General features: G+C 36.3%; 1 protein-coding gene across 3 annotated transcripts; it reads right to left on the bottom strand.

The window, feature by feature from the left end:
• On the bottom strand, window positions 692-10,442 carry LOC109850152. Of its 3 annotated transcripts, XM_020420084.1 has the most exons (13): window positions 10,056-10,430; window positions 9,865-9,978; window positions 8,616-8,699; window positions 8,396-8,514; window positions 7,674-7,775; window positions 6,891-7,010; window positions 6,739-6,804; window positions 6,101-6,167; window positions 3,721-3,774; window positions 3,521-3,610; window positions 1,421-1,456; window positions 1,122-1,324; window positions 692-1,030 (listed from the first exon to the last, which is right to left on the bottom strand). In XM_020420084.1, exons 1-12 carry the CDS (start codon window positions 10,143-10,145, stop codon window positions 1,199-1,201), a joined length of 1,068 nt encoding a protein of 355 aa, XP_020275673.1. In that variant the 5' UTR covers window positions 10,146-10,430; the 3' UTR covers window positions 692-1,030; window positions 1,122-1,198. The 3 variants fall into 3 exon arrangements, with proteins under 3 accessions (XP_020275673.1, XP_020275675.1, XP_020275674.1); XM_020420086.1 differs by lacking the exon at window positions 10,056-10,430 and having other exon boundaries at window positions 9,872-9,978; XM_020420085.1 differs by lacking the exons at window positions 692-1,030; window positions 1,122-1,324 and having other exon boundaries at window positions 3,705-3,774; window positions 10,056-10,442.

Here is a 12,043-nt window from a genome sequence, read left to right as displayed (position 1 = left end):
TCGTCAAACTTTATCCATTACCTAGACTGAACCCTAGTTGTATGAGCATATTTTTAGCATCAACGCTGCTTTTTGGCTCGCGCTTTAACACGCGAGCCAACTCGCACAGGAACAGGGGGTGGGCCCCACTGGCACAGTGGGTCCCACCCCTTGTTCCCTGTGCGCAGCCAGTTGGGGCCCACCCCCTTGTTCCTGTGCGAGTTGGCTCGCGCGTTAAAGCGCGAGCCAAAAAGTGTTTTCGTTTTAGCATATCACACAATAGCTTTTGTAAACAACAATATCTCAGCGTATCCAACTAGTAGAATCTGCACATTACCAAAATATTCGATTCCTACTGTGAAGAATAAAATGCCTGAGGTTGGCTTCTGTGGGCTTTCTTTTGTCTAGTCGATAAACTAGATCAAAAACCGCAGCAAATACATATTTTAAAGGAAACAGTCTCCTTTCGATTCAGATTGTTATCATAGTTTACACTACCAAAGAGCATATTGTTGCAATTCACCTATAACCAAAACAGACTAATTCCATGAGGCAAAAACAAAAACTGTAAATGGGGAAGGGACTGTATTTCATGCAACTATAAGTTCCTGTAGACCTGCTACATGAATTACAGACACCTGAGTTGTATATCTCCAGAAAGAGGGAAGATGAATTGAGAAGCATGATTTCCACAACTCAAAGATTTGAAACTAACACAAGGGAAAAAAATTGAAACTTTTCAATATCCCATATAAATGTTTGTGCAACTCCAAAAACAAAATTTGTCGGATAACTCCTGTATGTGTAAACATAAAGCTCCTCTGCTCTTTTCTTGAATCATTGAATCTAACAGTTAAGAATTAGAAAAACTTCTGTACACCTCGAACCAATTAATTTATCATCAAACTGGGTGGAATAAATATTAGAACAATCGTGAAATATATGCTGTCATCTCAGAGTCATGCTAGTTTTCAGCCTACTGTGAAGTTTCGTGTTGCTGAGCCAGACATCAATTTGGACTCAATAAAAAAATCCGAAGAAATGCCACCATCTGCATTGTTTTGCACGAGAATTAGTGCTACTGACTGATTTATCATGTAATAGAACAGCATGAACACTCTGAAAGAGGTAAAAGAACATACCGTAGAGTTGCTACGTGTGCTCATCAAGACCGAGGAAAATATTTCATTTAGAAATTTGATTATTCCTGTGATTTCCTTCATGTCTTCACCCTTTTCATCCTGTCATTAGATCCAAAACGTCTAGTCCATGCCTTGTCTTCGCTCACAGCTTTATTCCATCTTTTCCTGAATTTTTTCAGCTCAGCTGTTGACTGCCTTCTTATCTGTTAAATTCATAGAACGAACAACTCCATGACTGTCATAATGAAAGTACACAATTCCCAATAAAATTATGACTTAAACACATTGTATGAGCTTACATGAGTCCTTGTATCCATGGTTTTATAGCTTGGTGCCTGTAATAGAAGGAAGGACACTGAATTAATATTGGAGTTTCCACCTTTTCTAATGAGTAGAACATTGGAAGTAAACTTCAAGTGATGCATTAACACAAATGGCGGCATGGTCGATTCTGTGTAATATCCAGATAAATAAAGGACATAAAAGTAAATGACAGCAGTTCATTTGGCTCAAAGCAAAGCGTGGAATTTATTATCACTGTTTCTATTTTAACATTCAGATAAAGTTCTTAGTTTCTGTTCAGGCATTTAACAAATGTTCCACAATACCACCCAAGTCGCCCTTATTCCATTATTTGTATACATAAGTAGACTTCTTGCATGCACAAAATAGAACAGAAATCCATATTATGCTTGACCACAAAATGTTCAACAGAAGAAAAAAATGGCCTACATATCAACCAATATGGACAAATCCGTATATAATGAATTCTGCTGTCAATTTGTGACTTTTTTCTTGGTGATCATCGTCTATGATAAATAACTTTATCCTTTTCTTGCTCGTTGCATTTGCGTCAATTGTTATAGTTAAATCCTTTTATAACAGAGCGAATGATCTGTTGGGTGTTCATACTCACCTTTAACACGTAGAAGATTTTCTAGCAAAATATATCATCAATCTCTCATCAATCGCTACTGCTAAATTGCACAAGACCTTTTTCTTCGTAACTGCATCAGTACTAACATCTTAGTAGAAAGCCACAGTTATGAATTTGGTATAGCTTCCAGGATGCTTATTCAGTGTCCTCAAACATCCAGAAAACGGTTACCAGGCAAGCAATTCGATTACAGTAAATTTTCAATTCTATGTAAATGGGTCAGTTATATTCATGAATTCCTTCTCATGGGTTGATTGTTAATTCCTAGACACTTCAGCATCACGATAAATATGAAAGATCTGTTGCTATTATCACACAGATAATAGAAAGTTTATTCAACTGAGCTCATTTAACTCAATTTGATGTGAAAGTTTATTCAAAGTTTATTCCTTTATGCGTGCGTCTCTGTCAGTCCGTATGTGTGTGTGTGTGTGGTGTGGTACTTGGTAGTCCATGCATGTGCGTGCATGTGGGTGCAAGTGTGCATTCAGTCACATGTGTGCATGTGCGCGCGTGCACATGGTTCTTGGCATATTTTTAGTTTGTGTTTCAAATGTCTTCTATTTGGCTAGATATATTTAATCCTTTAAAGACAAGAAAGCAAACAAAAACACAATGATTTTGATAATAGTTTGACAAACAGAAAGACAACATAGAGAAAAAAAACTAATCCCATCAACTGCCCTACAACTCTTTATGATTTCCAATCACAATGCACAGTTTATTCTAAAGTTTTCTTCTTTTGAAACTTTCTATACATAACTGGCCTAATAAAAATAGCAAGGTTTTCAATATCGGATATCGAGGAAATATCAGATGGCCACAATTCATATCGGATAGCGGATATCGGGGATATATCGGGAATATGTGGTAATATAGGAAGGTTATAATGGATGTTTTCATATATAGTATAATGCACTAAAATGTATATAGTATAATGCACTAAAATATAATCTCTACATACTTACGGAAATCTAAGCATACAATATGTAAATAACATATCTTTAGGATCACTAATCAGCCTTGTAAAACAAACAGAAGTACAAATCAACATTGCAACATTTGGTCGGATTTTTCTAGGTCAAAATGTCATTTGATATAGTAGGAAAATTATGATATCTCCCCCAAAAGTTGTCAAACGCGGTATATTGTTTTGCGACAAGCCATATAAAAGCATATATCAGCCAACATAGTGGCTAATACATCGGTCATACCGGGGATATATTACCCAAAATACCCGAAAGGCATAAAGGATATTTAGAGATCATATCGGTTGCGGCAAACCCTATAAAAGGATATATCGGGTCATGTCGGGGATAGTTTAAAACAATGAAAAATGGTAAAAACACCTTGGTTAAATGCTCATAGTTTTATAAGAGACGGAAAGTGAATGACAAGTCACAATTAAAGATGTTAAGAGGAAGAAAAAAGAGATGGTATCTGCATATAACATTAGCTGGACCTTAGCAGCAGATGCCCCTCCCAAGGATGGTATTCCCAGGTGAACAATGTACTCAGCGTCAATCACTCCAACCTTCCTAGTTCGATCACCCTGAAATTCATCAAGAAATAGTTGCTTAAAATTTCATAAATACAGAAGCCCAGGGCTAAATATATGAAGAACAAGGCCAAAAAAAATCTCTTACTAATCAGCACAATCACCTGAGCACAGTAACCAAGCTTCATGTCCAAACCCCATCCATGAATCAAGTCATTCTGCATAATATTAATTGCAATTATATTCAACATGAATTTATGTATGTATCAACTATCAAGTCATTTGCCTTGATCTTAAAAAAACAAACAATTCCTTTGACTAAAGAATCAGGTGTAATGAAGAATGTAGATCTTACAAGCTTATCTAACATTATAGAGAGATAGTATCGAACTTATTTGGTGCCGTTAAGCAAAACCATACAGGTTTTAAATTAATACCACAATATTCCAAAGAAAAATCCATAATGTCCATCTTGATCTAGAATATCATGAAGGTATAAAAGCAGAAAAAAGCATTTGATTTAAACCCTCTTACTTATGACCAGTCTGAAAAGTCAAATTTCAAGCATATGCGATTAAAATCCATGGTTTAGAAGCATGAACTAGCAGAAACTGAATGCGTCGAGTCATGTACAACATTATATGCTTGTGCGCTCTAATGAACAATATTACTCATTAAGAATGCAAACTTAGCCAATTCAGATCATTTCATGCATAAGTAGGAACTCTATACAGTTTGATTCTTTGCTACACTCCCCTTAAAAATTGGGGTACCCAAGTTGTCAGTTGTTGGAGGCATTTAAATTGATATCCTTCAGTTGACTTGCAACCACCTTTGGCTGCAGAGAGTATATTATTGAAAAGTTGGGCCCTTCTTGAAGCTTACTAGCTCCTAAAGTTATCCAAATATAAATGGAGGGAAAAGGTCCATAGATTAGTGCATATGTATTAGTATCCTCACAATTCAGCTCAATATATTGATCAAGATGACAATGTCAAGAAGGTATATGAAAGAAATGAGATGTTGTATAGAAATGTATCACAATGAGGAAAGTGAGAATAATGATGACGATGACGATGGTTTCCAAGTTTAGAAAATTGCTCCATGGACGTTAATGTAGATTATATTTGACATCACAATACTGGTGGAACTCAAATCAGTATCTCTTTTTCAAGTCTACTAAGTTGTTCCAGAGGCATGCTCCAAACGTTAAACAACATAGCTTACTTTGCAACTTGCTATTTGGTCTTTTGCTAGCAGCCAGATGGGTTTTAAGCTTGGTGTTACTGTGTTAGCCCCTGTATGATTCCTCCATTTATGCCAATAGGTCAATTCTGTAAGATTATCCATCTGCTGGGTGGGTTTGTTGATGAAGATAAAGCTCTCTGAATTCAATCATAAGGGAACTTCTCCTGTGTCCAAGGAATTTTAGGCAGGCCCTGGCCGAACAAATTAACAGTCATAATCTACATAATTTGTCTGTTTGAACCTTATAACGGCATTTGCTTCCTCACATAATACACGATAGTGATTCCAGGCTGTGGACCTCTAGTTGCTTTCAGAGAGGCGCTGATATGTCACTGGTGATCTGAAAGGCGCACAAAAAGGGATAATATGGGTGCTCAAGTCGGAGCATTAAAATCTACTGATAGGTGCAAAAGATGTACCCAGTTAACTGTCTGGTAACTGTTAGTCCCAATAGGTGATACCATATCTGGAATAATAAGGTATGATACACTAGCATGTAATGGTGATGGATTGAACAAACGATTGTTATTCTGCAATCCTATATGCTTCGTACATATGAGCCAAGATGAGTGTTAAGTTTTGCATCCATCTGAAAGAGAGTTGATATTTAGGCCTTAATGGCGTACACTGGATCATCTGGGGATCCTTTAAGGCTAGAGTGTATCATAGTGGACTATGCTTAGCAAAGATAAGGCTTATAGGTTTGTAGAATAATACAAATAAATTCCAGCATCTGCAGAAGTTGGTTGAGTGTCGCAAAGGAAAGGACATGAGAACAGATGGGAGTTGAGATAGAAGATAAAAAGAGCGCATATTCCCTTACAAGGGTAAAGATTGAGGAAGAATTTTCCACTATAAGCCATAAAGGTGTATTCTCTTCATCCTGAAGAAACTCGGTGTGACCTATTCTTTTGTACTTGTGTACTCGAGACATCCAAATTGCGGGTATCATTTCTACTGGTAACATATCCTAATGCATACATGAACTTTAAAATTTTTTGCCAGTCGTAGAAGCATATATCTCACAGAACTTTTATGGGATATGAAAATAGACCTTGGTGATTTAGACGTAAATTAAGTTTTAATGGCAGTGTGTTATTTTGTGCAGATGAATAAATATATTTATCAGTTATTATATTAAATTTTGAGATCAAAGCACCATTCTGGCCTTAAAAATAAATCAATAGATTATGAATCTGTTGGGCAATTCATTCTCAAAGCAGGACTTAGATAAGATGTCATGAGCATCAATTTTTATCACTGGTCAAATGATAGAAGTGAATTTCAAATATGCACCTGGATAAGATGCCAAACACATCGCCACGCAGCTCGAGAGAAGACAGGTGCCATTCCTTCAACCCATCTAGCGAATGAAAAGGAAATTTTAACAATCAATAGATAAATCTCAAAGCCGCATGGAAGAAAAAACTAAATAAAAAAGGCTGGAGCCCTTATATTTTAAAAATGAACGGGGAACCAACTTCTGAACATTACAGTTTACCAAGTCTATTTAAATGAGAAAACCACAATTAAACTCGATTAATGGTTAAAGCATTAAAAAATACAGAAGGGCAATATACACACACGCGCGCGCGCACACACACACACACATATAACTGAAACATCACAATGACTCGTATGAAAGAACGACCCTTATAACTTTTGGAAGGAAAGTCGTAGTATGATAACTGGGGAAGACACTGCCTGTATGCAAACTGGGGAATTATCAGCAGTAGCGTAATTGCTAGAGTTCTTTTTCCCATTGAGTTTTCTAATTGCATAGAAAAGAATAGATTCTGTTGTTACTAAAGAATGGTTAAAAATTAGGCAAAGAATATGTCATTCATAAATTTGATGTATCTATTATGGAGCAAGAATTTCTCCATACCGCTGAAATGAGTTAAAAATGCTGCACAGTCAGTTGAAAGTCATACCCAGTACATGGAGGTCCTTTGCTTTCATCAGAGCAGTTCATACTTCCACGATAATCATAAACTCTCCTAAGTAACACGAAAACAAAGGATAAGAAACACTAAAAAAAGTCCTGAAAAGATAAACCAAATTGTTTAAGGATGACCCAATTTACCTGTGGACCTTCGCCTTTTTATCTCGAACAGTAATTCGGTGATGAATGTCAGATGACAGTTCAGGATCCAGAGCAGGTTGTGAAATCTCTAGTTCTTCAGAAAACATTAGCTCCATATACCTGAACATGGCAGTTGAAAAAATATATCAAAACTTCACATCGTATAAGATCCTTTGCAAAGAACTATCAGGATTGAGCATAAGGAAAATAGTTAATTAAGGATACTTTGCTGAGGAAAAGTTAACACGGTCCAAACTTTAGAAAAAGAAAAAGAAAAGGCCAGGTCTCAGCTTACAGAGGTCCTGATTTTACAAGCATTTTAAAAGCAAAAAGAATCTTAAAATGAAACCATTGCAAGAATGCAAGCTACCTACTAATGAGGACAAATGATGATTGTGGACGGTAGCTGAAGGAGCATTATATCGTCGTGACCCAAGCTACACATACAAATGACTTAACAATTTTAGAAAGCAATTTATGCACATCATTGATGAAGTACTGATACAGGATGTTATTTCCAACAAGCTCTTTTTAGAATTATTAAAACTTTTATCTCTTCCTAATAACCTTAATTTTTTAATACATTGCTAAGGCATAAGGAGAAACCCTGATAATCAATACTCACGAAAAAATAGAAATGTGAGACATTTGGAGTTGCTGTTGGAAACAACTTTAAGAACAAAAACAGTGTATAAACACAGAAATTCTACATTCTTTCAGTTAATTTTTATGGCACAATCATAATATGTTCATGACATAATTTAAAATCAAACTAAATGATACCTTCCAGGATGGAAATTCTCCACACCTAAATCTTCATCCCATAAAAAGATATAGTCATAAACAGATACAACATCTGGATGTAGAAAGCGCTTTGCAAACCACCTGCAACAAGTGGACTTAGATATAATACTTTCACAAGGACAAGAAATTACCATCAATATAGTCAGACGTTCAGCATTGGAAACTGAAGAATTTCAAACATGCAGAAAATGATCCTAGATGATTCTAGAAATAATGTAAAAGCAAACAAAAAGGAAAAAAATTGCAAAGATACTGTAAATATTGCTAAAGGATGTGAAAATAAGGATGCAATAGACAATAGATACCAAGTGGACGACAGCAACAGAGTCTAACACAGTTACTTAATAAAAATGAGCAAAAAGTGGTATGTATAAAATAAAGAATTTATGTATCCTTTTTGGCAAACTTGTGAAACCACCAATATATGCAGATGAATAGCAGAAGCATCATGTAAATCCAGAGAATGTAATAACCATCACGTAAATCACTTTGCCGTAAGACATGAAGAAGCTAGTAGGACTTTCCCGAATTTAGAGAATTCGATAACTTTCCTGAAAATTATTTTGCAGCTTGAAACAGAAGACAGTAGGGCAGATTTGTTCTTGTTTCTCAGTGGTGCATAAGCTTATATAAGATGGACCCGTCCTTTTTTAAATAACAGAATACATGCTAAGTTATGTACAAAGGGGGGAAAGAACTACCATTTTGTTTGGTTATGAGCGAGTATGTGTATTGCTCTGCTGCTCCACTCAAAATCATGCCATTCATCCACGTTCCCATCATAATGAAATAACATAACAGAACACTTTGCTAGAAGAAACTGAACTACAAATAATGTAAATATATATTAGTTATCCATAAATCTGAAGAGAAAAAAGAAACAGACTTGTATATGACAGAAACTAGGAAGTGCACACACACCTTTCTAACCATAAGATCGACATTTTTCTTTTGAGAAATACCAACAGCCATTGCCAACAGGGCAGTAAAATTTTCGTTATCATCCTGCAAACAAAAGAATATTATTTACCAACTAACTACAAATTAAATGCTCAAATATGTCAACTGCAATCATTCAAAAAATAAGAGAAAGGGCTCAATGGAATCTACTTAGAATTCCACATGAAGCTTTTAAGGGCAAGGAGAACTAAAGTGAAAATAAAGCACTAACTGAGGGAATATGAATGTGCCGCTGATTGCGAACAGGTTAACATATATGAAGACAAAAACTGAAAAAAGTTCCTTTCCACAAAGTCCAAACTGGTTCTAAATAATATGAAATGCCTAAATCAGGCCAAGACTCTTTATCCTTAAAGTTCAGTTCTTTTAAAGATATTTTTAACACAAATATTTTTCAACTTTAGAAATTTGAAAAACATTGAATCATAGCCTACCAATAGCTTCTTCACTTTACTCTTTTGCAGTGATTTCATTAGACTAAGTCATAAATATTTTCATGAAGACTCTCACCTGTTATAACCTGTTAACCCCAGCTCCGATTGTTTCCTATTTTAGGCAATATATGAAATTAATGCCTAAGCTTAACAATTATATCTTATTCCAGTACACCTCCGTGACAAAAACTCCTGCATCTACCCCTCGCATTAATTAGTACATTTCACACTATACGTCTACAACTCTTCTCTTTGGCTAACAAGTACTTGCACTTTAATACCCCCAAATGTTCCACCTATTTCAACAACGTTACCCTGAAATTGTATTTTGACAACTTTTTACTCCAAAGTGCAAAAAAGTAGACATTAATTTTTATTCAAGAACGGCAACATAGAAAAATGAGTGAGAAACAAATTTCCTAACCAAAATTTTCTTTCCTGAGTTTGCAGAAAATGAGAAGCAAAGTTTGGGATGTGGGGTACGAATTTGTCAAATGATTAGCGCCAATCTGAAACTTTGAGGTATCCAATTGTTAAAGTGGAACTTCAACGTATCAAAATCGAGAAAAGGATGGAAACCTTGGGTTATTGAAAGTCAAATAACCCAAGTATTTAAATTTGTTAACATTACTTATCGGGGCAACGCCCATGTGCAAGCTTCTAATAATAGAAATTATTCAAACTCAAACCCCAAGAATAACAATTTTCTATAAAAAAAAACCCCAACCAGATATAACATCAATACAAAGCCATAATCAAAGGGCCGACGTCATTACTTGAGACCTTTGGTTCTCCCAGAGAGGCTTCAAGTCCAGGTCCGACGCCGACTCCACAATGTCACGTGGCAACCCCAGCAGATCCCTCCCCTCCTCCGGATCCTTGATCTGGTTCTACACGGGAGCCAATGGCAAAACCGTAATTAGAGACAAAATTGGGGGTTTGAGGCTTGAAACGGGAGGGAGTTTACCTTGGTGTGCTCGAACTGGATCCTCATCGAGAGGAAGAAGAGGAGAGCCGTGATGATGAGGATGAAGCCGAAGGAATGTCTCTTCTTCATCGTCGAGAGCTGGGGTTAGGGTTTTTTTTGGGTTTGTAGAATTTGGTTCTTTTTTTCTTTTTCTTTTTTTTCCTTTTTCGGGTGCTTTTTTGATGCGTGAATTGAGGAGGGAGATGACGCGAAAGAGAACAGACATGCGGGCTCGTACGTGTGCGCTCATGGAAGGATCCGGTGGATCGAAGGGGAGCACGGCTTGGGGAAGGTCGAACGGGAGGATGACGCGTGGCGAGAAAAAGGTGATTTTTCTGTGTCGGTGAAGTGGGGCCCGCGTTTGGAAGTAGATTCGTTGGAGAAGTTGTTGGCAGGTGGGAATTGATTATTTGCTTTTTATTTTTAATGAGAGAGGATCTTTGCCGGATATATTAGTAGTAAAATTAAGACCTACTGTGGGAGTTTAACAATATTCGTTAAAATGGGCCCACTATGGGCTCATATTAAGTCCTTAAAATTTCGTGGCCCGAAACTGTTACGAGTGTTTATCAAACTCAAATTGGTCACGTACCGTCTTTTTTCTCAATTGATCAGTACCTATTTAAAGTTGAGTCGTATTTTAACTCTCCGCAAAAAAAGTCCATTAAATATAATTTAAAAAGACAATACGATCCTTATAAAGACATCCATGGGACACAGAGGCACTTCCAGTTCATGGGGTTTTACAGTTTGACCCGAAATCATCATCGGTAGAATTACTTTAGGGCGTGTTTGGTTCGTTTTCTTCATTTTCTCAAAACGAGTTTTCTTCACTTTCTTGTGTTTCCTTCACTTTCCACGAAAGTGTTTCTTGTGTTTGTTTCGCCAAAAAATATGGGTTGAAAGTACTTTCCACCACTTTTCTTAGCTTGGTTCAAATTGAAAAAGAAAAAGAAAACAATTGATGTGTGAATAGATTCCCTCGTTTTCTAGTGTTTGGTTCAAACTAAAAATATAAAAAAAAAACTTAATTGTGGTCACCATGGTGTGATTACCACCCATATAAGACAAAATATTAACAACAAAAATTGAATAGATCATGGATATATGTCGTAAACTGATACAGCAGCCCATTTAACTTTTTATCAACTAATAAACGAATAAGATCAGATATCAACCTGGTAGATGATTTGGAACACATAAAACTGATACAACAGCCCATTTAACATTGTGTTCCTCATTAAACACCAAGATTTAAATTGTTCGGTGAACATTTTCACTCCTCTCACTGATGTTTGCTGCATATATACCACGCTCTGCATCCTAGCTTGATCCATTCATCATATCACCACCCATTTTCTTGAGATATTAGTGGCAACCATAAGCGGTCAGTAAAGAACCAAGCTGAAAGATATGGTTTATTATGTAAACGGCGTGCTCATATCATGTGATATATTGAAAACTAATTGAAACAATAGATGAATATAATGAAAGATATCAACCATCACAAAGTGCAAGCATGCACATCAAGCACCCATGTGCGCGCGCGCACACTGACAGGCACACACATATTTACTCTGCAATATTTGGTTATGAGGAAGGACATACCCCAAAATATACAGTGACAAGAACAAAGGTCCACCTGTGAAACAACGAAATTAATCAAACATCAACCGACAGAAAAATGGTCTCAAGAACAACTAAGAAACATGACTACACTATTTTATCTCAAATGTGCAACTTTAAACAATAAAAAATATGCATGTTTATGAAAAGATATGAAGTAATGCCAGCTTACTGAGTGTAGTCGTAGAATATGCTAGCTCCGTCAATAATAACATTGGTAATGAGCAATGTCAGAAGGAGAAAGAAGGCTAGAACTCGAAAAGCAAGCAGCCAGGCAGGATGGAAACAGCAAACCAAGTTTACACCAAACCAAACAAAGTTTGCACAAACATGAAAACAGCAACACAATAAGCAACCATTTT

The sequence above is a fragment of the Asparagus officinalis genome, chromosome 7 (assembly GCF_001876935.1).
Source record: "Asparagus officinalis chromosome 7, Aspof.V1, whole genome shotgun sequence".
NCBI classification, from domain to species: domain Eukaryota; kingdom Viridiplantae; phylum Streptophyta; class Magnoliopsida; order Asparagales; family Asparagaceae; genus Asparagus; species Asparagus officinalis.
Note: the sequence above shows the minus strand (reverse complement) of the source record. Positions and strands in the feature narration are given on the sequence as shown.

Excerpts from the sequence above, each read along its gene's own strand:
- LOC109850152 (XM_020420084.1), bottom strand. The coding sequence starts at position 10,145 with ATGAAGAAGAGACATTCCTTCGGCTTCATCCTCATCATCACGGCTCTC. Across the intron at positions 6,805-6,890 it reads AAAAAGGCGAAGGTCCACAG|GAGAGTTTATGATTATCGTG; the intron begins GTAAATTGGGTC and ends CGTGTTACTTAG. Across the intron at positions 1,457-3,520 it reads GAGGGGCATCTGCTGCTAAG|GCACCAAGCTATAAAACCAT; the intron begins GTCCAGCTAATG and ends CTTCTATTACAG.